The following is a 26,576-nucleotide window of genomic DNA, read 5'->3' as shown; positions in this document are numbered from 1 at the left end:
AAATGACGTCACGCACCTAGGGGGGGGGGAGGGTCAGACATTTGTGACGATGTGTGACGAGGGGGGGGGGGGTGAGAAATGTGACGTCACATCAAAATGCGCAATTTTAAATAAATATAGACAACACGTTCTACTTAATTAAATAGATTAAATAGACGTTTTTAATACATGTTTTCTCCTACAACATCAGAGTGCAGCGCCACATTAAATACACACCTGAAGACGGCTGCTTGCGTTGTAGCCGAAACGTCGTGAGAATAATTTTATTATGTTTTTATTTTTTTTTAATTATTTTATTACTTCCCTTCTACGTGACTTTACCGAAAGAACCAAGAAAATGACAATAGTTTAAAGCGATTTGAAGCATTTTGGGGGGGGGGGGGGGGGGCAGAGCTTTGTGACGTTATATTCGAGGGGGGGTCTGACTTTTTGTGACGCCGTGTGACGAAGGGGTGGGGGGAGGTCAAAAATCGTCCAAAATCGCGTGACGTCATTTATGGACGGCCCCTTAGCCCGCAATGGATTGACAGCCGCTATGCGACACAGACGCAGCAAATTCAGGCGGAGCACGCAGGCGAGACGCGGATAAACATCAGCGACAAACAACACGAACGAGGAGGCAGACGATACAGACGAGCTGGCACACGCACTTTACAAGCGAAACAAAGAACTGCCCTTGATTCTAACCTTGAATGGTCGTGAGACGGAGTCGTTACCCCCCCACCCACCACCCCACCACTGCGAATGCGGTCAGCGCTTCGCTGCGCTACGAACCCGGCGACCCGAGTTCGATCCCCTCCCCTCCCCGCGCGCTCACGGCCACCAACACCGATAACGATCATTTCCGAACCGGTTCCGGGCGTCGCCTAGGTCGACTCAGCCTCAAACGTACACTTGGTGTGATGCGTAAATATCGCCACTGGGGAGACAAAGGCGGCCGGGCGTGGTTGGTGGTGGTGTTGTTGGTGGTGGTGTCAGCCACCCCACTCTCTTAGTGTGCCCGTGCCGGTCTTCGCAAACAGCGCTTGCGCCGACAGTCAGCGGAGGCTATACGGGCGATCTTTGTCTTTGCCCCCCCCCCCCCCGTATAAGGAAGTCACTTCCCATTCAAATGAAGTGGGCTTGGCGGAGAGTTCGTAACTCTGCTGCCAGCTCTGCGCAACAACTCTCGACGCGCGCCGGGAACGAGGAGTCGAACTCGGTACCTCTGGGCATCGACCGGGCCCCCCCCCAATCGAAACCCCCTCCACCGCCCCCCACGTGTTCGTCTCTCGCTGGGCATCACCAATACCCGCAAGGTACCGTGTTGGTGTACGGTGATTCTTCTGCAATATTTTGCGGTCTTTTCCTTGGATTTTCTGTTTGCACATAGTCACTTTAAGATATTTTCTTGTTTTTTGTTTGTTGCGGTTGCACCCGATTCAAGAGCCGAATGGCTCACAGGGCTATACCTAATAAATGAACTTGAACTTGAAGGTACGACTCTTCCGACCCGCGGTCATTGTGGAAGTGCGCGTGGCACATTGACATTGGTTCGAGGGGTTGGTTCCCGTTGTGTTCCGATATTGGTGTTGCGAGAGGAATTTCAGGTAGATGGGGTAGGGGGGGGGGGCAACCCCTCCAGCAATGAAACATCATAGGAGTTGTTATTCGACGCGTTTGCGACGATGGCGAGGGTCGGATTCGAATCGCGTTGTGTGATCAGGGAAGTCGTGGACTGTGTACGCAAATGCGCACAATTCTGAGTCACTCATCACAACTCTTAGGTTTTTTCGGTAAAGTCACGTAGGTAAAAAATGAAATTAATAGAAACGAAATAAAATAAAAATCAATAAAATAATAAATCCCAAAACGTCGTCTCGTTCTTTTTTTTATTTTCGTCCCCTGTGTTACTCGAGGAATGTGTTGGGAGTGGTTATTTTTTGTGATATATTATTTTATTTTGTTTCTATTAATTTTATTTTTTACCTACGTGACTTTACCAAAAAAACCTAAGAGTATGAATCCTTTCAGTCACGAAAGCTTCAAATCTAGAATCACTTATCACTGCTTTGCCAGTACTTATTGCCAATTATGGACTCCGATTATTGTCCTATCATCTCATAGAGTCCCTGACACGTAGTAATATACTACACAGTGGCAGTGGGGGTCGCAAAATGCCGATTTATTACGAATAAACCCCAATGATCCGATCGAATTTAGGGATTTTGATCGGATCATTGGGGGAGCGGGGGAGGGGGCACGTGCCACCCCACCCCCCAGTGAGACCATGCGTCCGTAACTTGCACCTGACTACAGCCTTTCATGTTCATTTCCTGGTGAACACTGGAGACAAAAAAAATAACCACTCCCAACACATTCCTCGTGTAGCACAGGGGACGGAAATAAAAAAGAACGAGACGACGTTTTGGTTCAAAGGCCCTTCTTCACAGTGCCGTGAGCAAGCGTCGTCGCCCGAAACGTCGCCGATTGCTTACTCGCTTAACTCCAACACGTTAGTCATTCAGACCGTGGCCTTAAAAAAGGGCATACGGTGTAATGGACTGTCTGTGCTGTGCTGTGAAAAAGGTGTAATTGCACGAAACGTGGCATATATTCTTAAAGGCCGCAGTGTTATTTGACAACTTGTTTCGTAAGTTTTTCGTGTTTGTTCACCACTGTCAAGTTGCCAGCAGCCAGTAATCTGCTTTGCCACTGATCGTCACTCTACAAAGACTGCACGCGTCTTTCTTTGATAAACAAACAACAGCAATAATGATTCTAATGGTCTCTGTGTGTGTGTGTTTTTTTTGTGTAAAAAAGATTTAACTACACACATTTTTACCATCTTATTTGACAGGTACTATTCTACTTTACCGAGTGTTGACATGCCCAGCGTTTAATAGTATTGCTTCCTTTCATGTTTATTATCAGCTAACACCGGCCACAACCCTGAGTCGATGTGCACCATTGTTCTCTTTTAGCCCCGCTCCCCCCGCAACACGTTCCATTCATTGGCTACCACATTCAGATAAACCCCTCCCCCCCTCCCCCTTAACTTGTATTTAAGAGCTGGTCTCTTGGATTTTTGCCTCACTTGATACAGTAAATCTAGCTGTGACGGTTCCACCTGAAGACGGAAGCTTGTGTTGCCTCCGAAACGTCGTGATTTATTATTTTATTTCTATTATTATTGCTATTATTTTAATTTATTCCAAGAAAACAGCGTGCTTCAGCCGCACCGAACCTCACAAAAATAATATTCAGAGCCTACCTTGGCTCCTCCCACCCTCAACCAGTATATATACAAGGACTGTGTTCTTGGAATTTCTCTCACTTGATACAGCTATCGTGCTGTGACGGTTCCACCTGAAGACGGAAGCTTGTGTTGCCTCCGAAACGTCGTGATTTTTATTTTATTTTTAGTAATTTTTATTTTTTACCTACGTGACTTTACCGAAAAAACCTAAGAACATGAATCCTTGCAGTCACGAAAGCTTCAAATCTAGAATTATATTGACATTGGTGGGAGACTTGTGGAGGCTTTGAAATCTCATGTTGTGCTCTTTATGAGTTATCCCAATTATCTTTGCGGGATATCTCTAAAACTGCATGGATTTCCCCGTGTATATAAACATTTAACACGGTAACAATTCCAACAGCAATCAGAAACCTCATACACGTGAAGCAGCAAAACAACAGATCACTTCTGCTGCTCAACGCTACGCACTCCTCCCCCAACCACCCAAAACCAAACACACAACCAATGGGGGTTGGACAGATCTTTCTCATTTGCAGCACCACACCTCTGGAACACCCTCCCAGAGGCAATCCGCACACTCGACTCCATCACTGCGTTCACAGTCGCACCTCAACAAGACAGCTCTGTACGCTTGTGATTATTTGAGCATTTTCCACGTAACACTTTGTGGAAGCTGCCTGGTCTATCACTCCACATGTAGCCCCAGGTTTCTTAGACCACCCTTATGCCTTTCATTCTCCTGCGCTTCAGAAATGTAGACCCATTTATAGAAACACCTACATCGCTGGCATGAAAATTTTCAGATGAACTGCCTACGATCCATTCTGGCTTTAACCAGGCTGCATCGTGTGAGGATCTCACAGTCCTGCAAATAGTTGAGAATAGTCCCATCAGAAAGCTCCTCTGGCAGGTGAGGTCGCATTGGCTGGGTCACGTAGCCTGCATACTCAGGCACCGCTTGCTTCAAGCTTCTTCTGTTTGGTTCACATGGTTGGGCTAGAGCAGAGATAGACTGATATGACGCAATAGCTGACGATGTGTCGACTTGCTGATGACTGGTACCAGTGTTATCAAGATTGGCCTCGCTGGAGGAGGCTCATGAAGGGCGCTACTGGGCCACGTTAAGCAGAACATCTCTATTCTGTACGTATTGTGCTTGCAGTTGTGTCCACCAAGCCATCGTCTCGGCACCACTTGGACTCCGGCAAGATGAACGCCAGATTCGACGATCGTTTCTCCACCGTACAGACAATCGGCGTGGAGTTCGTGCTGCCTTTCAAGGTGAGCGGGCAGCAGAGCATCACCAGGAACGTGCAGGGCACGCTGAGCGTCGACCAGGTCTGGGACTCGTTCTGGTCCGACGTCACGAAGTGCGCCATGGACGGCGAGTGCTACGTGATCATCACCGCCCCGCCGGACTCGTACGCCTTGTACTACGAGGCGGAGGGGCGCGCGTACGAGATCTACGACCGGCAGCAGATCTTCCAGACGCTCGACTGCGTGCGCCGCTGGGCCACGCGCGGCATCTCGCCCGGCCGGATCCTCGTCCGCGAGCGGCCCAAGCCCACGCCGCGCGGCCAGAGGTTCCAGGAGGAGCTGGACTACCTGATCGGCGTCAAGGTGGAGGCGCTGTGCCTCGCCGGCGACGACGAGCTCGAGTTCACGCGCCGGAAGCTGGCGGCGGTGCGCGCCGCCGAGCTGGAGCTGCGCGACCCCTTCGCGTACGCGCTCGAGCCGTGGGTCGCCTCGCAGCCGCTGCCCGCCTACCTGGAGGAGCGCGTCGCCAAGAAAGGCGGCCTCCTCGAAGTCACGCTGCACTTGGCCGCCCGCAAGCAGAGCATCCGAGTGTCGCCCAAGGACTCGCCCCGCGACATCGCCCTGAGGTTCTTCGGCGGCGGCTACGGCCCCAACGAGCTGGTGCGGCACAGCGAGCGCGAGCACGCCGAGTGCTTCGTGTTCAAGGTGTGCGGGCGCGACGAGTACATCCAGGGCCCGTACCCCATCGTCGACTTCGTCTGGGTCCGCCGCTGCGTCAAGAAGAACGAGGAGATCCACCTGGCGGTGTCGCAGCTGCCGGACGTGGCGGCCGAGGAGACGGAGGACGACTGGCCGCTGCTGGACGACTGCTGACGGGGCGACGGGCACCGCGGAGGAGCTGAGCCTGCGGAGGAGCGACGCGGGGCAGCTGTGCACGCTCTCGCTCTGGGACTGCAACCGATTCCTCCGGCTAAACATTCGGGGCATCGAGTTCCCGCCGGGCGTCGCTCCGTGCCCGCAGGGGGACGCCGAGGTGTACGTGCAGGCCGGCGTCTACCATGGCAAGGTGCAGCTGGCGTCCGTGATGACGTCCAAGCGGCCCCTGCAGGAGGAGATCGTCTGGGGCGACTGGCTCGAGTTTGGCATCCGCATGAAGGACCTGCCGCTGGGGGCGTGCCTCAACCTGTCGCTCTACAGCTTCCGCAGGTGGGCAGGGATGAGTGTGCCCTTCTCTCCGTCGCGTCGGCTCGGGCTCGTCGACGGCAGGCAGGCCGCGGAGTTTTGGTGTGCCGGCCTCTGTCTGCGGCGTTTGTTTTGCCCGTTCCGTTGAGATCTCCCGGCAACTAAAGCAGCCCAACGAGTCGTCCGCTCTTAGCTGTCAAATGTCGGTATTATCAGGTCAGCCAACCAGTTAACTCGGTAAATCTTCTCATATACTGCACATGTTAGCATGGTTGGCTACGTACGGTGCGAAAGCAGCTCTACATTAATACGCACGTATATTGAGCCAGTAACCATGTTTGCTGTTCCTCAGTGCACTGTTGCCTCAATCTGCGTTTGCATTCAGCATTCAGTCAGTCATGCTGTGATCGCCGTTGGTGAGCCGTATTCAAAAAGTCACCACTTGATGATTTCCGTCCACCGGCAAAAAGAAAAACTGACGAGATGCAATTTTCTTCCAACCCGCAGGTCGGGCGTACTGCCTTCGGGCAGCCGCAGCTTGAACGTCCGTCTGCTGCACTACGTGAACATGACGCTGATCGACCACCGCTCGCTGCTTCGCCAGGGCGAGTTCGTGCTGCACATGTGGCCCCTCCAGCAGGGTCAAAGGGCGCCCGACCCCAGCGCCCTGCCGTCAGGCGCTAACCCCGAGCAGGAGCGCGCGGCCGTCGTGAGCGTCCTCCTCGACACGTACGACTGCCCCGTGGCGCTGCCGCGCTCCCAGGCCGGCGTCTTCCACATGCCCGAGCGGGCCAAGCGGTTCTTCGCGGAGGGCAGCGTCCAGGACGAGTTCCTCAAGCACCTGGTGAACGTCGACCCGCTGAGCCCCATGGAGGCGTCGGAGCTGGCGCTGCTGTGGCAGATGCGGGACTCGCTGTCGCGCACGGCGCAGTCGCTGCCCCGGCTGCTCCGCGCCGTCGACTGGGGCAGCCTGGAGTGCGTGCGGGAGACGCACGGCTTCCTGCAGCGCTGGAACACAACGGACTTCGACCTGAGCATCGCCATGGAGTTGCTCGACGGCAACTTTGTGGACGGGTTCGTGCGCCGCATGGCGGTCGAACGGCTCGCCGCCTCCGGCAACGACGAGATCCTGCTCTTCTTGCTGCAGCTCGTGCAGGTGGGAGGGAGGGAGGGAGGGCGTGGGTTGGAATGTTGGACATTTAAATGTGAAGGCGTGTAAGGGTTAGCACACTGGACTTTTTGAATGTAAACTATTCACTTATTTTTGTTTGACCAGGTGAGGCCCACTGAACTATATAGCTCTCTTTTTCAGAGGCGACCTGGCCAACGAAGTTGGCTCATCACGTGGACATTTATAGCAGCCAAATTCCCCTTGAACGCACGTTTCTAAATGTGGAGGGTAAAACCGGAGGACCCGGAGAAAAATCCACACCACGATGGTGAGAACAAACTGACAGCTACTTCTCCACCCAGCAGAACATGCAAACTCGACATATTCAGGCGTCAGAGTTGCAATCGATGACCTCCTGCACACCACGGCACCCCGAATTGACATCGCTGCGCGGGATTTGAGATGACGGGGCAAGTTGATGAAATCCCGCCCAGCAGCATCCACTGCAGTTAGTCACTCGATCGGCAGATCCCGAGCGGTGGGGTAAAGTGTGGGTACTCCCAGCATCTTCCAAGACGTCTGCCCAGCGTGGACGAGTTGAGAGAGAGAGAAAACGAAACCCTCGGGAGGGGTTCTCAAAAGCTCTCTCGAGTGAACGCTCGGCAGTGGATAAAGTGCCAGGTCACTTTTATCCACCAGCACTGAGGTTCTCTCTCCTATTGGTGGGAATCCTTCCCCTGACACCCCTACACTCCCTTAGGGTACATGCTGTACATGTTTGCGTCCATGTTGTGTGTGTGTGTGTTTCCGTATCAAGTGTTAGTGTGTAGCTGTGCTGGTCAGGTCAGGTTTGACAACCGAGGTCTCATTCACAATCAATGCCCCGATACTCACTTTGAATCTCCATAAATCATCCCAATTACACAAACCCTAAAAAAACAAGTACTTCCACTGGCTACCCATTAAATAAGAATACACTTCAAAATAACCTGATTAACATTCAAAGCAATACACAACCTTGCATCAGAAACATCATTCACGTGAAGCAAAACAACAGATCACTTCTGCTGAAATACAGCAGCCACCCACGCTTTCAAACCGTGGGTTTCTCGGGCGTAGCGAGTTGGTGATCTCGGAACGAGTCGCCAATGACTGCACTGTTCTTCTTGGTTCTTTCGGTAAAGTCACGTAGAAGGGAAGTAATAAAATAATAAAAATAAAACATAATAAAATAATTCTCACGACGTTTCGGCCACAACGCAAGTAGCCGTCCTCAGGTGAAAACCAGGTCTGTCGGGGAGACAGCGTCTGACCTGGTTTTCACCTGAGGACGGCTGCTTGCGTTGTGGCCGAAACGTCGTGAGAATTATTTTATTATGTTTTATTTTTATTATTTTATTACTTCCCTTCTACGTGACTTTACCGAAAGAACCAAGAAGATGAATCCCTGCAGTCACGAAAGCTTTAAATCGACTGCACTGTTACTAACATTTTTTTTTCCCTTCATAAGAAGCGGACACCACAGAGCTATCTTTGACGGCGGTTCCAAGTGACCTTTGAACCTAAAAGTAGAACGGCAGCAACTTCCCACCCACTCTGCATGTTCATCGCGTGGCAGGCAAACCAATATATTTTCATTCTCAGCAGATGGAGGTAGGCGGTATCAAGTGCAGAACGAAATTTAGATATGGCAGCATTTTGATGCATTATCATCCCAGATAGTATTCGTAATATTTCAGCTGCGTATGGCCAGGGATAGTGGTGCCAAAATGCACGGAACTTAATCAAGCGGTAGGTCCAGATTGGCCGGTGTTGCCTGGGATTAAACTGGCTTCTCAAGTGCAATGAATTGATGGTCGCAGGTCACCAATAAACTGGTGAAATAAATAAAAACCCCACGATATTTAATTTTTATTATCACTTCACTCGCCGTATCATAGCAATGGGACTCCCTGCCCAGCTTATTATGCCTGCTCCCCCTCTGTGTTTCCGCTTTAAAGTCTCCCCTCAAACCTTTCCTTTTAAACCGTGATTTTAGAATCGCTAAATATCTCTCGTTCCCTTTGCTCGCTACCTCCTGTGTACCTCTGCACACATTTAAGTTGTTGCTGTTGTTTAAGTTTATTTTGATCAATTACGCAGATGATACCGTTTAGCCGGTTGTCGCACGATCACAGCAGCAGCAACAACAACAACAACAAAGCCAAAAACATCGATTCTATTGTGGAGTTTGCAGTACAGACAGGGTCCTTAATGAATATTGCTCAACTACGATGAGGATGCATTCACTGCGAATGCTCAGTTAGGATCTAGTAGGTGCCGACCACGAGACCGATCGAATTGTGGACCTCAGAAGGAGTTCCACGACGTGGTCTTCCACGGAGAAAGCGACAATCATAATCTGTATTTGCCCTGAAGCTGTTCATCACGCAGTGTCTTTTGGTGCGTGTCACTGCTGCCGAGTCGTTACTTTTGTGTCGTGCGCTCCCTTACACGCCTATTCTGCTTGGTTCTTTGTCCCCCCCAGGCACTCAAGTTTGAGCCGTACCACGACAGCCCACTCGCCCGCTTCCTCATACAGAGGGCGCTGAGGGTAGGTGCGGCACGGCACGCCTTTTTGCATGGCGCTGTGTGTTTGTGAGTGTTTGTGAATGTGTGTGTGCGTGAGCATGCTTGGGGAGCGGTAGTTCAAAGTTCAAAGTGTATTTATTAGGTATAGCCCTGTGAGCCATTCGGCTCTTGAATCGGGTGCAACCGCAACAAACAAAAAACATGAACAAGAAAACATCTTAAAGTGACTATGTGCGAACAGAAAATCCAAGAAAAGACAGCAAAATATTGCAGAAAAATCACCGTACACCAACCCTGGGCAAATATCCCAGTGGGATGCAAGTCAAACAACAACAACCACAAGACAACTTAGATTAAGGCCATCAGTCTAACTCTGTACTACAACAAACAAACATGGCCAAACCAAAAAACTTTTCGAAAATCACCAGAATAAAGCCATAAAAGCAATGAAACAGTGATCATAGGAACTGTCACCGAATTTTCACTATAAACGACGTAAACAACATGTACTACCAAACTCTGCAGCCATAGCTGGCTGCATGAGTCACTCCACAACAGCAGGAGCATCAGTCGGAGTATCAACATTTTTCAATGCACCTTTAAGATCAGCACACTAAATCAAAACACAGAAGATACTTTGCATACTTTGCGTACTTTGCAGCGATCATCCGGAGCGAAACATTGTATTTTAGGCCAATACATTGCAGTGGCAGCTAGGGGTGTACAACTCCTCTAGAGCAATTTTGAGTGAAGATCTCATAGGTAGTGATTCAAGTTGCAGTTTATTGGCAATAGCATTCCAGACCCTGGGGGCATCAATAGCAAAGGCCCTTCCTCCAGTATTTGTACGGCAATAGGGAATGTGAAGCTGGTAAATGAGCGAAGACCTTAGGTCAAATTTGTTCTTTGAAACAGAGAGGAGATCCAGCAGGTAATCTGCGGATTTTTTTGTAAGTACATCATTAATAAATAAGATCTGATGCACAAGCCGTCGAACATTGAGAGATGCTAAGTTTGACCCAATGTAGATATCTCAGTGGTGAGTCCTATATGGGCAGTTCAACGCAAATCTTAAGGCCGAGTGATACATTGAGTCAAGCTTCTTCAGTACAGTACTTGGGGCTGATTTATACACGATGTCACAGTAATCAAGTAGAGGCATTATGGTAGCTTTTATCAATTCCAAACGGAACATAGGGGGGAAGCAGTACTTGTGTCGATACAGAAAACCAATTTTTATTTTTGTCTTTTTACCAATATAATCAATGTGATATTCAAATTTCAGTTTTGAATCAAGAATGACCCCAATATACTTATAGATCTTGACTTGCTCTATTTGATAATTATTTAAGGAATGTATTTGGGGAAAAATAACTTCCTGCTTTAGTCCCGCCTTTGTCCAGTTCAATTGCCGTTCACGGCCAATGCCGGTGAAGATTATCTGAACCGGTCCCGGGCCTCCCCTAGGTCGACTCAGCCTCAAATTATTACCTGATGCGGTGTGTAAAGATCGTCACTGGGGGGACAAAGGCGGCCGGGCGTGGTGCTGGCCACCTACCTCCTCGTGTGCCGTGCCAGCCTTCATAGGTGCTCGTTAACAGCACTTGCCCCGACAGTCTGTTCAGGCTATACGGGGGATCTTTGTGTGTGTGCGGGCACCTGGGTCTGCCCCATGACCTCCTGTTCAGCGAGCCTTAGACTCTTCACATGGCCTCATCGTGCACCTAGCCCGACACAAGCGCCATGGTGACATCATCGCCACTTGGTGGCCAACGGCAGCTATTTTTATTTGTAGATCCTTCAGAAAGGTCTGGACACAGTCCCAGCAGCGAGCTCCTCCGGCAGGCGAGGCTACATTGGCTAGGTCATTGAAGTCCCCATGCCCAGCCACCACATGCCCAAGCAGCTTGTATTTCGGCTAAACTGGCGCAGCACGAGCTAGAGAAAATAAGGAGTGAATGCGGTATGGGAGGATTTGGAGCTGAGTGGACTTGTCAAAGACTGAAACCGGCATTGTCTAAATCGGAGGAGGCTCGTGAAGGATGCCGCTGGGCAATCAGAGGCAGTCGGCCTTTAATCAACTACAGGGTCGGAGGGGCGACGCTCACAAACATGAGCAGAGTCTCAAAACACGACGATCTAAATCGGCAAGAACACAACTACACAAAGTCACGTTGTCCGCACGTTGATTTTTTGGTTTTCCTATTTTATAACCTGCGCCAACCCGCAGATAAGCGAAGCAAAATGGAATTGTCGGCTAAATTTTTTAACCACCACACCCTCCCTCCCTCCTTGGACGCAACTCCGTGTCCGCTGAACACGCACCACCTCCGATTACCCCGGTTGGCTAGGTACGGCGCAAAGGAAGTTCAACGTACATGCGCGCGTCTAAACCAAAGCCCTCTCATTGTCACCGACCGCCAGAGGTCGCAACCGGATACCCGATACCCATACCCTACCCGATACCTGGCTACCCGGCCGGGTACGGGTACGGGTACCCGTTTGCGACCCTGGTGCGGCCGGGTACGGGTACGGGTAGACCGTGAGTCACTGGTGAGTCACCGTTTGTCACTCATTTCCCAACGTCTTGTCTCTTCTCACAATTCAAGTTCCTAGAATCAACCCACCCGCGCCTGCAACATGGCTTCATCCCAGAGGTCGCAATCAGGTACCAGATACCCGTACCCGGGTACGGGGGTAGGGTACAGGTACGGCCGGGTACGTGTACCCGTTTGCGACCCTGGTGCGGCCGGGTACAGGTACGGGTAAGGAATCAAAACCCGTTTGCGACCTCTGCCCCCCCCCCCCTCTGCTCCCCTCCGTCTCGTCCGCCGCTAGAGCAAGCGCCTGGGCCACTTCTTCTTCTGGTTCTTGCGCAGCGAGATCGCGGTGTGCGCCCACTCGCGGGCGCGCTTCGCCGTGCTGCTCGAGGCTTACCTGCGGGGCTGCGGGAGGGCCACGCTGCACAACTTCGCGCAGCAGGTGAAGCTCATCGACAGCCTCCGCATCGTCGGCGACAAGATGCAGCTGGTGCTCGGCACCTTGTACAACGTTCCGCCCAACGGTGCGTCGATAGCGCCCTCGCCGGGACCACCCCCCACCTACCTCCCCAGAGGTCGCAATCGGGTACCCGATACCCGTAGCCTACCCGATACCTGGCTACCCGTACCCGGCCGGGTACGGGTAGGCCGTGAGTCACCGTTTGTCACTCATTTCCCAACGTCTATGTCTCTTCTCACAATTCAAGTGCCTAGAATCAACCCACCCGCGCCTGCAACATGGCTTCATCCCAGAGGTCGCAATCAGGTACCCGTACCCTACACGATACCCGGCCGGGTACGGGTAGCCGGGTATCGGGTAGGGTACGGGTACCCGTTTGCGACCCTGGTACGGCCGGGTACGGGTAAGGAATCAAAACCCGTTTGCGACCTCTGCCACTCCCTCCCCCCCCCGTGTGTGTGTGGAGCGGTGGTGCAGCGGTTAGCGCTACGCTGCGCTATGAACCCGGCGACCCGGGTTCGATTTCCGCTCACGGCCAACACCGGTGACGATTATCTGAACCGGTCCTGGGCCTCCCCTAGGTCGACTCAGCCTTAAATGAGTACCTGGTGCGGTGCGTAAACATCGGCACTGGGGGGACAAAAAAGGCGGCCAGGCGTGGTGCTGGCCACCCACCCCCTCGTGTGCCGTTTCAGCCTTCATAGGTGCTCGCTAACAGCACTTGCCCCTACAGTCTGTGTGGGGTGCCACGTGGTGAGATATTAACTGCCTCACCCAGTATACAGGAGGTCGTGGGTTCGATCTCGACCCTGACCCCTGTACATTTGGAGTTTGCGTGTTCTTCCCGTGGTTGCATTGATTTTTCGCCAGTTCCTCCGGTTTTTCCCTCCAGATTTAGAATAAACATGTGTTTAGAGTTTTTGGCTGCGATCAATTTCCACAAAAGCGACTTCGCTGAGCTATCATTTGTGATATCCAGTTCGCTTCTGCAAAAGAGCTACATGGCTCAGTGGGCCTTAACTGGTAAAATAAAATGTTTAGTTTAGTGCCTTTGTACGTACACACGTGCGCTTATACATGTGTGTGTGTGCGCTTGTGTATACTGTTGGCCCTGAGTGGGAATTGGAACTTGGGTCGCCGGGTTTGGAGAGCGGTGGCGCGGAAGTTAGCGCCGCACTGCACTGCGCTACGAACCTGGCAGAGACCCGAAATTGATTCCTACTAACAGCCAACACCACCTAGGTCAGCTCAGCCTCAAATGGCTACCTGGTATGATGGCCACCCTCCCACCTCGTGTGCTGTGCCGGCCTTCATAGGTGCTGCTACTCGCTTGCGGTGCACCAACAGCCTGTTGACTGTACGGGGGGGGGGGGTCTTTGTACATTTTACAATGTACAAGCGCACAGGGGTCTAGCCCACGCATGTGCATGCGTGCGTGCGATTATTTGCGCTCGAGAGTGTGTGCGAGGCTTCTATTCACCGGTGCGTGCTTCCTCGTGCTTGCTTGCGTGCGTTGCGCATCCGTGTGCGTCGTGCATGTGCGCTTTGCACTTTGCACGTCCATTCGTGTGCGAACACGTGCAAGGACACGGGCATGCAACTTGCTCCGACTGAACATCTGTGGAAGGTCGTAGCTCATCGGATTTCTCCGGTCTAAATGTATTTATGTTGAACTTCTTTCGCACCGCACGTAGCCATCCGCGCTAATGAATCAAGATTCGGATTCTGCACGCGCGTGATAGTGCGCACGCGCGAACGTCTGCTCGTGCACGTGCTTGCTCGCTTGTGCGTGTTTACGCGTGTCGCTCTCCCACTCCCCAATCCCCCCCCCCCAACCACCGTCTCTCTGTAGCGGCCTCCGAGCTCCAGGACAATCTGGGAAGGGTCGTGATCCCCGGCGTCTTCCAGCTGCCGTACGACCCGTGCGTGCGCGCCGGCGCCATCGTCGTACGTGCCTCGCCCGCTCCACTCTGCTCCGCCACGCCACCAACGGACAATAGATACAAACTTCGGAGGCCGTTGAGTGGGTGGCACGGGGGGGGGGCAGATTTCACTGCGTTACTCCGCCGAAATAAACCATCACGTCACATCTTCTTGGTTCTTTTGGTAAAGTCACGTAGAAGGAAAATAATGAAATGATAAAAATAAAACATAATAAAATAATTCTCACGACGTTTCGGCCACCTGAGGACGGCTGCTTGCGTTGTGGCCGAACCGTCGTGAGAATTATTTTATTATCTTTATTTTTATTATTTTATTATTTTCCTTCTACGTCACTTTACCGAAAGAACCAAGAAGATGAATCCCTGCAGTCACGAAAGCTTTAAATCGAAATATCACGTCACATTTTTCGGTTTTCACCAGGATCGAACCCACGACCTCCTGCTGTGTGATTTAAAAATAGAGTAAAACATATATGCTCTTACCGTTCTTTCGGTAAAGTCACGTAGGTATAAAACAATTGTAGTTTATTTTCTACCTACGTGACTTTATCGAAAGAACCAAAGAGTATGGATTCCTGCAGTCACGGAATCTTCAAGTCTGGATTAAAACATTTATATTCAGTTTGCTTAGCATCCAGTAGTGCCTTGACATCATCTTCCAAAACCATTCTCTGAGACAACGCGGTGCACTGCTTGCTGCAAGAGTTGCGACGGGTCAAGCTCGGCCCCAAATGAGTACCTGGTGCGGTGCGTAAACATCGCCACTGGGGTTACAAAGGCGGTCGGGCGTGGTGCTGGCCACCCACCCCCTCGTGTGCCGTGCCGGCCTTCATTGACGCTTGCCCCAACTATACGGGGGGATCTTTGTATTTTTTTCGTGCGTGGCACGCTCTGCGTGACGTTGCTCCGTCTGGGCCTTTCAGATCGAGAAATGTAAGGTTCTGGCGAGCAAGAAGAAGCCGCTGTGGCTGGAATTTCACCGGGCGGATTCCACGTCGCTGGACGACTCCAACGTGAAGTTGATCTTCAAGAACGGCGACGACCTGCGCCAGGACATGCTCATCCTGCAGGTTGGAGCCGTCGCCCGTCCCTCCGCACGTGTCACGCAACTCAAACCCGTCTCTCTCTCTCTCTGTAATCCCCCGCGCTAGCGGCAGGTCCTTGGCTCGAGCCCCGTTTCTTAATTCCACCATGGCGGAGGAAAACAGGCTCCCCCAGAGGAAACCCACGCATAGCATGACAATGCTCCTGACTCTACCCCACAAATAGTTTTGCTTGTTGACCTTCTCCCCGCACCTCCGATTAGCACGGTTGGCCACGTACGGCGCGAAAGAAGTTCAGCGTGTGTACATACAATATCCTTGCTATGCTGCCTCGTACAAACACCATTTTGTTCGCCAAGCAATTGGACATCTCTGCAGAGCACATGGCTGTGTGACCCACCAATCACGTGGCGGACGCGCTGAGTGAGGAGTAGGGATGTAACGAGTTACCACCTCCTTTGATGCGATGTACTTTCACGTCTTCTTGATCGTGATTTGATTTAAGATTCCATTTGTATGTACGTACTATGTTGAACCTATTTCGAACGGCACGTCACCAACCATGCTCATCGGAGGTGCGGGGGAGGGACGACAAACTAGACTCAAAAAGCAGTTCTAAAGAAATGAGCGCAATGCAGTGACTGTCTTCGTGCCATTATGATGTGTGTGTAATATATAATTTTGGTGTACGGTACAATAACAATTTGGATCAATACAATGCCTATATTCAACACACATCTCAAGATGCCGTAGAGAAACGGTGGGACATGGGCATCCTCGAGAAAGGAGGAATGCTTCGCTTATTTAACAGAGCGAGACAGACGGGCGGAGCAACAGAGGAAGGGCTTGAGTCTTGACTTCAACTGGGGCAGAAAGTCGAGTGCATAGATGGCTGGGGGCGGGAGGAAAGGCGGTTCCATACGATGGGGACAGCAGAGGAGAATGAGCGACCTCCCTCTGGGTGCAGGTCGTCTCGGGGCTGGCAGGAGGCCTTCATTGCTGGAGCTGCGTATGGACATTCATAGTTGGACCTGGTGTTGTTGATGCTTTTGATGATGTTGATGGTAATGATGATGTTGATGATGTCGGTGGTGATGATGATGTTGCTGATGCTGTTCATGTTGGTGATGATGGTGATGTTGCTGATGCTATTGGTGATAATGTTGGTGATGATGTCGCTGATGCTGTTGATGTTGGTGATGATGATGGTGATGTTGCTGATGGTGTTGATGATGTTGGTCATGATGGTGATGTTGCTGATGCTATTGGCGATAATGTTGGTGATGATGTCGCTGATGCTGTTGATGTTGGTGATGATGATGGTGATGTTGCTGTTGATGATGGTGGTGATGATGACGATGTTGCTGATGCTGTTGATGATGTTAGTGATGATGGTGATGTTGCTGATGCTGTTGATGGTGGTGATGATGGTGATGTTGCTGTTGATGTTGGTGATGCTGATGACGATGTTGCTGATGCTGTTGATGACGATGTTGCTGATGACGATGTTGCTGATGCTCTGTGTGTGTGTGCGCAGACCTTAAACATCATGGACTCCATTTGGGACAGCGAGGGCCTGGACCTCTGCCTCCTTCCTTACGGCTGCATCGCCACGGGCTACAACACAGGTGTGACCATGTGCTTCCTATCGGTGCACCGCAGCCATGTGGCCCAGATTTATCAATCAACAAATCACCCACAATGCACTCGATCTTCATTAGACGTTGCATTTTAATTGGGGTTAAGGCCGGACGATTACTTGGCATCTGATGGTTCGACTTCATCAGAAATGTCACCGTTGCATCTGCGACCAGTCTCCAGGCGATTGTAGAGCTCAGTTCGAGAGGGAAGACGGCTGTGGTGTCACTTTGTGGACACGTCACCCCGTCTCGATGCGCAAACTCGAGCAGCGCATAGCGCCCTTCAATTGGCGGTCGACGTTCGAAGAACCGCGACCCTCAGAGGAATGGCGACGTCTTCCTGGTCACCCCCCCGCCCCCCCCAGTGAACCGTGGTTCAAACAAATCACTCAAGACGCCGGTGTATGGCAGCCAAGAGAAGTTTATGCGAACGCTGTTCCAAGAGGTCCCACGTTTGGCGCAACGGTCCTTCCCTGAGTTGCGTGATGAATGAATGAATTACTTGGATGGAAGACCGCCTGGGTTTTGGCAGCGGGGTGCTTAGGAGATGAGAGTGCAGCATTGGATCGTTGGATCTGTCAGTGTGGCACTTTTCACGGTTCTTGCAGGCAGTCGGGAATCGGTTTAACTTCCCAATCTAGGAGCCTCCGGGGAAAGAGCGGCAGCCGACTGAGAAAATTAAGCTCTGAGATCAGCTCATGTTGAGGTGCCTGGTGGATTGTTATATCATAGGGGCCACGAGGGATGGTGATGGATTGGGGAGGCCTTCAACCAGGCAGTGGATTGATGATGGCTGATGACTATGATAATGATCGATGATGAATTTTGCACGCGCTGTCCCGCTTCCGAGAGGCGCCTCGACTCGTAGCTACAGCGGAATAAGCCGAGCCGACGAATGAGGCCCGCGCTGCCCGCCCGTTACCCACACGCGGCACCCGCGGATGGGCGGGGTGGTGCCTCCCACAGGTGTCATCGAGGTGGTGTCCAACGCGCACACCGTCGCGAGCATCCAGGTGGAGAAAGGCGGCAACCCGCGGAACGACAGGTGCCTCAAGACGTGGCTGGACGAGCAGATGCCGCTCGCAGGAGAGGTGCGGGGTCACGGGGTCATGGGGTCACGGGGTCACGGGGTCGCGGGGTGCTGGTGGGGAGCGGACACTGGGCGAAGCACGGAGGCACACGCGGGTGTCGGTGATGCGACGCCAATAGCGCACTCGAGAATGAAATCATCTGGCCCTGACCGTGTCGCGCGTTGTTTTGTCACGAGAGCAGAACCTGCAGGCGGTGGAGAAGTTCATGCACTCGTGTGCCGGCTACTGCATGGCCACATACGTGCTGGGCATCGGGGACCGGCACAACGACAACATCATGATCACCAAGAACGGTGAGGGATGCCCCGCTTGGGCCGTGGCGGTGAGGTTGGCAATGGCCAAACTCGGAAGTCCCGAGGCTGACACCGCTCAGATCCTGGCTTCGAATCTTCAGTATCAGCCACCTCTCCATGGTTAAACCGGTTGTGTAAGTGTAGTGAGTTGATGGCTTCTGCGCGATCAGTGATAACCGTGCAAACAAAAAACCACATACAATCTGGTTTTTTGCTTAATTCAGCATACTCCGTCTCAAAAAATGTACTTTCAAAGAACACTATTTGTAGGGCATATGAAGGGATATAAGCACTTCTACGACATGATCTACCAGGGCCATCCTCTGACACGTGGTCTTAGCCCAGTCACGATAAAATGATAGCTGAGAAAAGTAAAATTGTGTAATTGAGTAAAAAAAAAAATTACCCATTGTAAATAAACTACGCTATTCGTGGCATCGATTGATCAGCTATAGTGATGGGGTTCGCCTCTGCCGGCTCTCGTTATCACGAGCGTAAGGATCGATCTTTGTACTCGAGTCAGCGGCGGCGTCACACCCTCGCTCGTCGGCGAAAGGTTTCGGGGGGCGGAGCAGTAGGCAGAAGCCTTCACCGCCGTGGCGCTGTGTGAGCAATCGCAACGATCGTTCGGCTCTGGCTGGCCCTGCCAGCTCCTACTGTTGTGGATGATGCTCCTACTGTTGTGGAGTGACTAATGCAGCCAGCTATGGCTGCGGAGTTTGGTAGTACATGTTGTTTACGTCGTTTATTGTGAAAATTCGGTCACAGTTCCTATGATCACTGTTTCATTGCTTTTATGGATTTTATTTGGGTGATTTTCGACAAGTGTTTTGGTTTGGCCATGTTTGTTTGTTGTAGTACAGAGTTAGACTGATGGCCTTAATCTAAGTTGTCTTGTGGTTGTTGTTGTTGTTTGACTGGGATATTTGCACAGGGTTGGTGTACGGTGATTTTTCTGCAATATTTTGCTGTCTTTACTTGCATTTTCTGTTCGCACATAGTCACTTTAAGATGTTTTCTTGTTCATGTTTTTGTTTTTTGTTTGTTGCGGTTGCACCCGAATCAAGAGCCGAATGGCTCACAGGGCTATACCTAATAAATGAAACTTTGAAACTTTGAACCGAAGCCCATGGGCTGATGGGGCCCCCAGGCACCAGTTCACGATAATGGGAGGGGAAATTAGAAGAGGTGGGGGGAGGAGGCGTTCTCTGCACCAGTGGTCTCTATGTAAGTGTGTGGGTCTCTAAGAGTCTCCAAGAGTCTATGGATCTGTGTGAGTGTATGGGTCTTTATGAAAATCTGTGGGTGTCTATGCGTCTAAGGGTCTCGATTTGAGTCTATGGATTCCGTGGGGCAACAGGCCCCAGGCACCGGGCTACAAAGATTTGAGGATGGACATTGGGCACATGGGGGAACCCCACTTCATTCTCCTGCACCTGGCCTCGTGCTGTAATCACGCTCAGCCACTGATCGGGGAGGAGAGAGGGTGGGGGGGTAATCACACACCGCGTGTGTCTGTGCCGGGTCCCCCGCGCAGGAAACCTCTTCCACATCGACTTTGGCCACATCCTGGGCAACATCAAGAAGTTCATGGGCGTCGATCGCGAGCGCGTGCCCTTCGTGCTGACGCCCGACTTCCTGTGCATCCTGGGCGCGCACAAAAACAAAAACCTCTACTTCCAGCGCTTCGTGGTGAGCGGCTGCCGCCCGCGACGCGTGGGGGACGGCGGCACCGCCGACCTCGCGGCTTCTGGATCATCGTTGAACAAAGGCGGTCACCCGCATCGTGCGGAACTTTCAGATGCGCTCGTTTTTAGTTTTTTTTGGGGTGAAATTGTGCACAGTTAGCCACATCGGACGTTAGTGCACCTAATCGGCGTGATTGTTGGTTCTGTGGCCGTCTGGAACGCTCTTCCTTTTCCTATAGTCGGAAGCCACTGGGAGCTATGCACTTTGAAATCATCAAGATTGGCAACTCGTTCCTCTAGAACTGCTCTTTGCGTTTAGTTTATTGCCCTTCCCCGGCACCTCCGATTAGCACGGTTGGCTACGTACGTTGCGAAAGAAGTTCAACGCGCATACGTGCTGTCGCTTGTGCCCGGTTAGAAAACCCACAGGCCGCCCTGGTTATGAATGCGCTGTGCGAGAACGGTTAATGTTCAGTACACGCCGTGTGTTTCACAGTGGACGTCAAAGATGTCCTCCGACTTCATTTGGGAACGGGCTGGGCCATTGCGTGCAGGCGTCACGGTCGAAATCTGTCCAAATTCCAAATGAGTTTACGCACAGCGGCAATCATCACGCCCCCCTCTATTGGCAGACTCGTGACCGATTGCAGGCCACGCGCTGGGTCACCTTGTGCCACACAGGGACAGCTGCTGCTGGGGGTTGCCCTTTAATAGTTTTGCGATGAGCTGTGCGATTCCACGTCACTTGTCGCGTGTAAATGCGCTCTCTGAGACGCCCCGGATGCAAGCGTGTTCTCTTTAAAAGCAAATTACCCCTGTCGCCACTGTCAGCGTCGGATTTATCGTTTGGCAACTGCTGGTGGCACCATTGGGTAAATATACGGACGTCGGATAAGAGCTTGAGTTTGTCAACAGAAGGGGATGGAGCGGTGAAATCGTTTGGGGCATCTTCATCCACCACTCCATTGACCATGTGCCCAATGTCGATGATTAGAATGATGACGACGATGATTTTAAGTCACAAGGCAACTGCACAAACAGTCGCCGGAACTGACACGGAGACAGAAGCGACGGATTGATCTTTTGCCTCTGACCTCTGAACCCCGCCCCCCCCCCCAACCGCCCCAACCAGGACACGTGCTGCCGCGCGTACCTGGCCCTGCGTCGCCACAAGAACCTGCTCATCACGCTCTTCAACATGATGGCGACGACGGGGATGCCCGAGGTGACCCCGCGCGACATCGAGCACATGCGCGAGGCTCTCGTCGTCAAGGCGTCCGAGGCCGACGCGGAGGCGCACATCCGCGGCGAGATCGAGCACTGCAAAGTCAAGGGCTGGACCGTGCAGATTAACTGGTGGATGCACCTTTTGGCGAGCCGCAAGGCCACCTAGTGGCACCCCACTCCGGGGATCGACGAGCGGTGTGTGGCAGAGGTCGCAAACGGGTTTTGATTCCTTACCCGTACCTGGCCGCACCAGGGTCGCAAACGGGTACCCGTACCCGTACCCGGCCGTACCCGTACCCTACCCGTACCCGGCTGGGTACGGGTAGGGTACGGGTATTGGGTACCTGATTGCGACCTCTGGGATGAAGCCATGTTGCAGGCGCTGGTGGGTTGATTCTAGGAACTTGAATTGTGAGAAGAGACAAGACGTTGGGAATTGAGTGAGAAACGGTTACTCACCAGTGACTCACGGCCTACCCGTACCCGTACCCAGCCGCACCAGGGTCGCAAATGGGTACCCGTACCCGTACCCGGCCGGGTACGGGTAGCCGGGTATCGGGTAGGGTACGGGTATCGGGTACCCGGTTGCGACCTCTGGTGTGCGGTGGGCAGCGATTAAACCATTAAAAAAACACTATAAACTATTTTTATTTTACCAGGTGTTAAGGAAGGCCCCACCGAGCTATTTCGTCGTTTTTTCAGAAGCGACCTGGCCGTCGTGGTTTATCGTCACGTGGAAATTTATCGCAGCCAAAATACTCGAGAGGCGTGCTGTCGATTCTAAATGTCGAGGGAAAAAACCGGAGGACCCGGAGAAAACCCGCGCGACCACGGGGAGAGACATGCACATCATTCAAAATATCAGCAGGTGTCGGGGTAGTGATCAAAATCCACGACTTCCTGTATACCAGGCGAGGTAGTTAACATCGCTTGGCCACCGTGGCGGCTGGGTATGTCCAGGACAGCGACCGCCTCGAGCATTCCTCTCGCAATGACTGAGGTGCCGATTGGTCACGTGCCAGGGATAATTCTCGACATGGCTGCTGGTCAGCATGGTCACTCGAGTTTTACCGCCGATGTGGAAAATCCGTTGAACACAGCGGAGGCTTTCACGACCGATATTATCCACGATACAGGTTTTTTTTTGTGGGTTAGATCGCGTAAATATATAAACGTGTCGTTCAACCCGCCACCATTCAACACAGCCAAATAGTAAGGTTTGTCACGTAAACAGAACATGCCAATTTGTTACTAGTACAGCACACCGGTGTGTTGGAGTGTAAATCCACAAAATGTACAATTTGAGTACGACGTTTCGCCAGTAATTACAACTAGCTTCATCAGGCGACAGCCAGATTTGTGGAGACAACCTGTTTCGTTCTGAAATAAATTGATGGATGTGATGTCGTTTTTTACGTGACAAACCTTACCAATTGGCTGTGTCGGGTGGTGGCGGGTTTAACGACACATTTATATTTACGCGATCTAACCCCAAAAAAACCTCTATTGTGGATGTGGAAAATGTTTCTCCACCAATCTCGCAATGGCTGTGGTCGGGTACGAGTCACATGATGCCCCTGTTCTACTCTCCGAGCAAACCCGGAGAAAGCTTTACACAACCTACGTCATCCAATGGGTCGTAGGAAGTGGTAGAAAGTGCAGTCCAACAATTTTCCCGCACTGCCCTCTGCTGCCCACAACATACATACGTACATACGTGTGTTGAACTGCTTTCGCACCACACGTAGCCCACCCTGATAATCGGAGGGGTGGGGGAAAGGACAACGAACTAAATACAAAAAGCAGTTCTAAAGAAATGTAGTCTCGGATCAGCCCATCACACGTGTTGTGCAAGGCGGTCGCCAATCCAAGCACTTGTCCAGGCTCAAACCAGTTTAGCTTCCGGTATCTCAGTGATATGGGGAGCATTCTGGGTACTTTGATCGTAGACAAACTTTAAATATATTAAATGTATCTATATATAGTCTCTATGAAAACATAGAAATTAGATATTTATTCTCACAGGGTGTTTTCGCTTATTGAATAGTATTCGTTAATTATATATCTATTTTAAGTACATTCATCAAAGGAGGCCTTCAGTGCCAGGTTACAACTGAGCCAATGGGTGCTGGGCCCGGCAAAGGGATGGAAGCAGTGGCAAGATGAAGCCACCTCGGATAATTCTCCGTCCCTAAATCTTGACCTTTGACCTCTGCCCCCTTCCAGCCAGTCGTCGTAATCATCGTATAATATCCGTCGGCCAATTCTCGTTTTAGAGTGATTATATTTGTCCAGGTGAGTTTTTCCAGTGAGTCTCATGACTCTTTCACTTGCGTCTTGTTCGATATGTTTGGTCAGCTTTTGTTGTTGTTGTAGCATTTCCCACCTGTGTTAGGATTTTCGAGAGCTCTCGGTACACGAGGGTAATCAGAGGCGACATAGTTTATCTCAGCCTCAGAGCCTCGTACGCACGGAGATCTTGGTTACGGTAACTCGTGTGGCACGCCACGTCCATTCCGCAGTACTCTTATTATCTGGTTGTACGAAATCTGCACTGGCGGTAATGGCGAGTACATGAATCTAACGCTTATAAACCTATATTCTTGGTTCTTTCGGTAAAGTCACGTAGAAGGGGAAAAAATAAAAAAAATATAAAACAATAAAATTCTCACGACGTTTCGACTGCAACACAAGCAATCATCGTCAGGTGTGAAAAACACAGCAAGAACCAAGAATATGAATCCCTGAAGTAACGAAAGCTTCAAATCTAACGTTTATAAACCTGTTCATAGCAATATAGGGTACGATGTATGCATGTTGAACTTCTTTCACACTGTGTGTTACCAATCATGCTAATCTGAGGTGCGGGGGAAGAACAACCAACTAAACACAAAGATACGTATCATTATTACGAATAGGCTAATTGTGTACTCCAGTGGTAGTGCCTTATGCTGATAATCTCTACTCCAAGTCAGCCGAGCAGGGTGGCCCACAAGATATCGAGTGGGAAATGAAGTCTCCAGTGCAAACGTGGACCTCTACCGGGGCATTTACCCTCGGCAGACTTGCCGAGTAACACGAAAGCGAGTGGGCGCCGTTGAACGATCGTCATCGATGTTACATGTCAGGGTGCCGAGTACGTAGAACGGACACACGAGATTCGAGATGGCCATCGGTTTGTCTTTCGAATAAAAAGTGCACGGCCTTTATTATTGTAAAATAATACCGCGTTCGTGTCATCTCAATCACATTGTCGTCGACGTTTGTTCATTCGGTTAGAGATATATTCTTCTTGGTTCTTTCGGTAAAGTCACGTAGAAGGGAAATAATAAAATTAAAAAAATAAAACATGATTTTTTTTTTATTTCCCTTCTACGTGACTTTGCCGAAAGAACCAAGAAGATGAATCCCTGCAGTCACGAAAGCTTTAAATCGAGATATATTATTAAATACCTGTGTGTGTGTGTGGTAAACAGGTGCTTGTACCCTGGGTGACGTGCCTTTATGCGCAGCTAAAGAGCACGCTGGATATGTCCATGCCGTTTACGCCGCCACGTATTCCTTTCTGCTGCTGCTGTTGTTGTTAAATGACCTTTTTATCTTCGCATCCCGAATAACAACGGCGTCGGGCGAACGACAGTTACGCCACAAAGCAGCGCCGTGCCCGTGACTCGGTAGAGCAACGGCAGTGACTCGGTAGGGCAACGGCAGTGACTCGGTAGAGCAACGTCAGTGACTCGGTAGAGCGACGGCAGTGACTCGGTAGGGCAACGGCAGTGACTCGGTAGAGCAACGTCAGTGACTCGGTAGAGCAACGTCAGTGACTCGGTAGAGCAACGTCAGTGACTCGGTAGAGCAACGTCAGTGACTCGGTAGAGCAACGTCAGTGACTCGGTAGAGCAACGGCAGTGACTCGGTAGAGCAACGGCAGTGACTCGGTAGAGCAACGTCAGTGACTCGGTAGAGCAACGTCAGTGACTCGGTAGAGCAACGTCAGTGACTCGGTAGAGCAACGTCAGTGACTCGGTAGAGCAACGTCATTGACTCGGTAGAGCGACGGCAGTGACTCGGTAGAGCGACGCCAGTGACTCGGTAGAGCAACGGCAGTGACTCGGTAGAGCGACGTCAGTGACTCGGTAGAGCAACGGGCAGTGACTCGGTAGAGCGACGTCAGTGACTCGGTAGAGCAACGGGCAGTGACTCGGTAGAGCGACGTCAGTGACTCGGTAGAGCAACGTCAGTGACTCGGTAGAGCAACGTCATTGACTCGGTAGAGCGACGGCAGTGACTCGGTAGAGCGACGCCAGTGACTCGGTAGAGCAACGGCAGTGACTCGGTAGAGCGACGTCAGTGACTCGGTAGAGCAACGGGCAGTGACTCGGTAGAGCGACGTCAGTGACTCGGTAGAGCAACGGGCAGTGACTCGGTAGAGCGACGTCAGTGACTCGGTAGAGCAACGGGCAGTGACTCGGTAGAGCGACGTCAGTGACTCGGTAGAGCGACGGCAGTGACTCGGTAGAGCGACGGCAGTGACTCGGTAGAGCGACGTCAGTGACTCGGTAGAGCGATGTCAGTGACTCGGTAGAGCGACGGCAGTGACTCGTTAGAGCAACGTCAGTGACTCGTTAGAGCGACGGCAGTGACTCGGTAGAGCGACGTCAGTGACTCGGTTGAGCAACGTCAGTGATTCGGTAGAGCGACGACAGTGACTCGGTAGAGCAACGGCAGTGACTCGGTAGAGCAACGTCAGTGACTCGGTAGAGCAACGTCAGTGACTCGGTAGAGCAACGTCAGTGACTCGGTAGAGCAACGTCAGTGACTCGGTAGAGCAACGTCATTGACTCGGTAGAGCGACGGCAGTGACTCGGTAGAGCGACGCCAGTGACTCGGTAGAGCAACGGCAGTGACTCGGTAGAGCGACGTCAGTGACTCGGTAGAGCAACGGGCAGTGACTCGGTAGAGCGACGTCAGTGACTCGGTAGAGCAACGGGCAGTGACTCGGTAGAGCGACGCCAGTGACTCGGTAGAGCAACGGCAGTGACTCGGTAGAGCGACGTCAGTGACTCGGTAGAGCAACGGGCAGTGACTCGGTAGAGCGACGTCAGTGACTCGGTAGAGCAACGGGCAGTGACTCGGTAGAGCGACGTCAGTGACTCGGTAGAGCAACGGGCAGTGACTCGGTAGAGCGACGTCAGTGACTCGGTAGAGCGACGGCAGTGACTCGGTAGAGCGACGGCAGTGACTCGGTAGAGCGACGTCAGTGACTCGGTAGAGCGATGTCAGTGACTC

The 26,576-nt window shown here is 51.7% G+C and overlaps 1 protein-coding gene across 1 annotated transcript; it reads left to right on the top strand.

Moving 5' to 3' along the window:
- The first annotated feature begins 1,136 nt into the window (after positions 1–1,136).
- Positions 1,137–24,535, top strand: LOC133351770 (phosphatidylinositol 4,5-bisphosphate 3-kinase catalytic subunit gamma isoform-like). The gene is given in 13 exon segments (XM_061567270.1): positions 1,137–1,298; positions 4,404–5,368; positions 5,370–5,704; positions 6,188–6,836; positions 9,319–9,384; positions 12,201–12,426; positions 14,215–14,309; positions 15,229–15,375; positions 16,886–16,976; positions 17,955–18,079; positions 18,261–18,372; positions 19,910–20,064; positions 21,193–24,535. Coding segments are annotated over 12 exon segments (3,180 nt in total). The 5' UTR covers positions 1,137–1,298; positions 4,404–4,450; the 3' UTR covers positions 21,454–24,535.
- The last annotated feature ends 2,041 nt before the right edge of the window (positions 24,536–26,576 follow it).

This window comes from Lethenteron reissneri, chromosome 38 (assembly GCF_015708825.2).
Source record: "Lethenteron reissneri isolate LAM-NWPU_2019-01 chromosome 38, ASM1570882v1, whole genome shotgun sequence".
NCBI classification, from domain to species: Eukaryota; Metazoa; Chordata; class Hyperoartia; order Petromyzontiformes; family Petromyzontidae; genus Lethenteron; species Lethenteron reissneri.
This window is presented reverse-complemented; position numbering and strand designations above follow the sequence as displayed.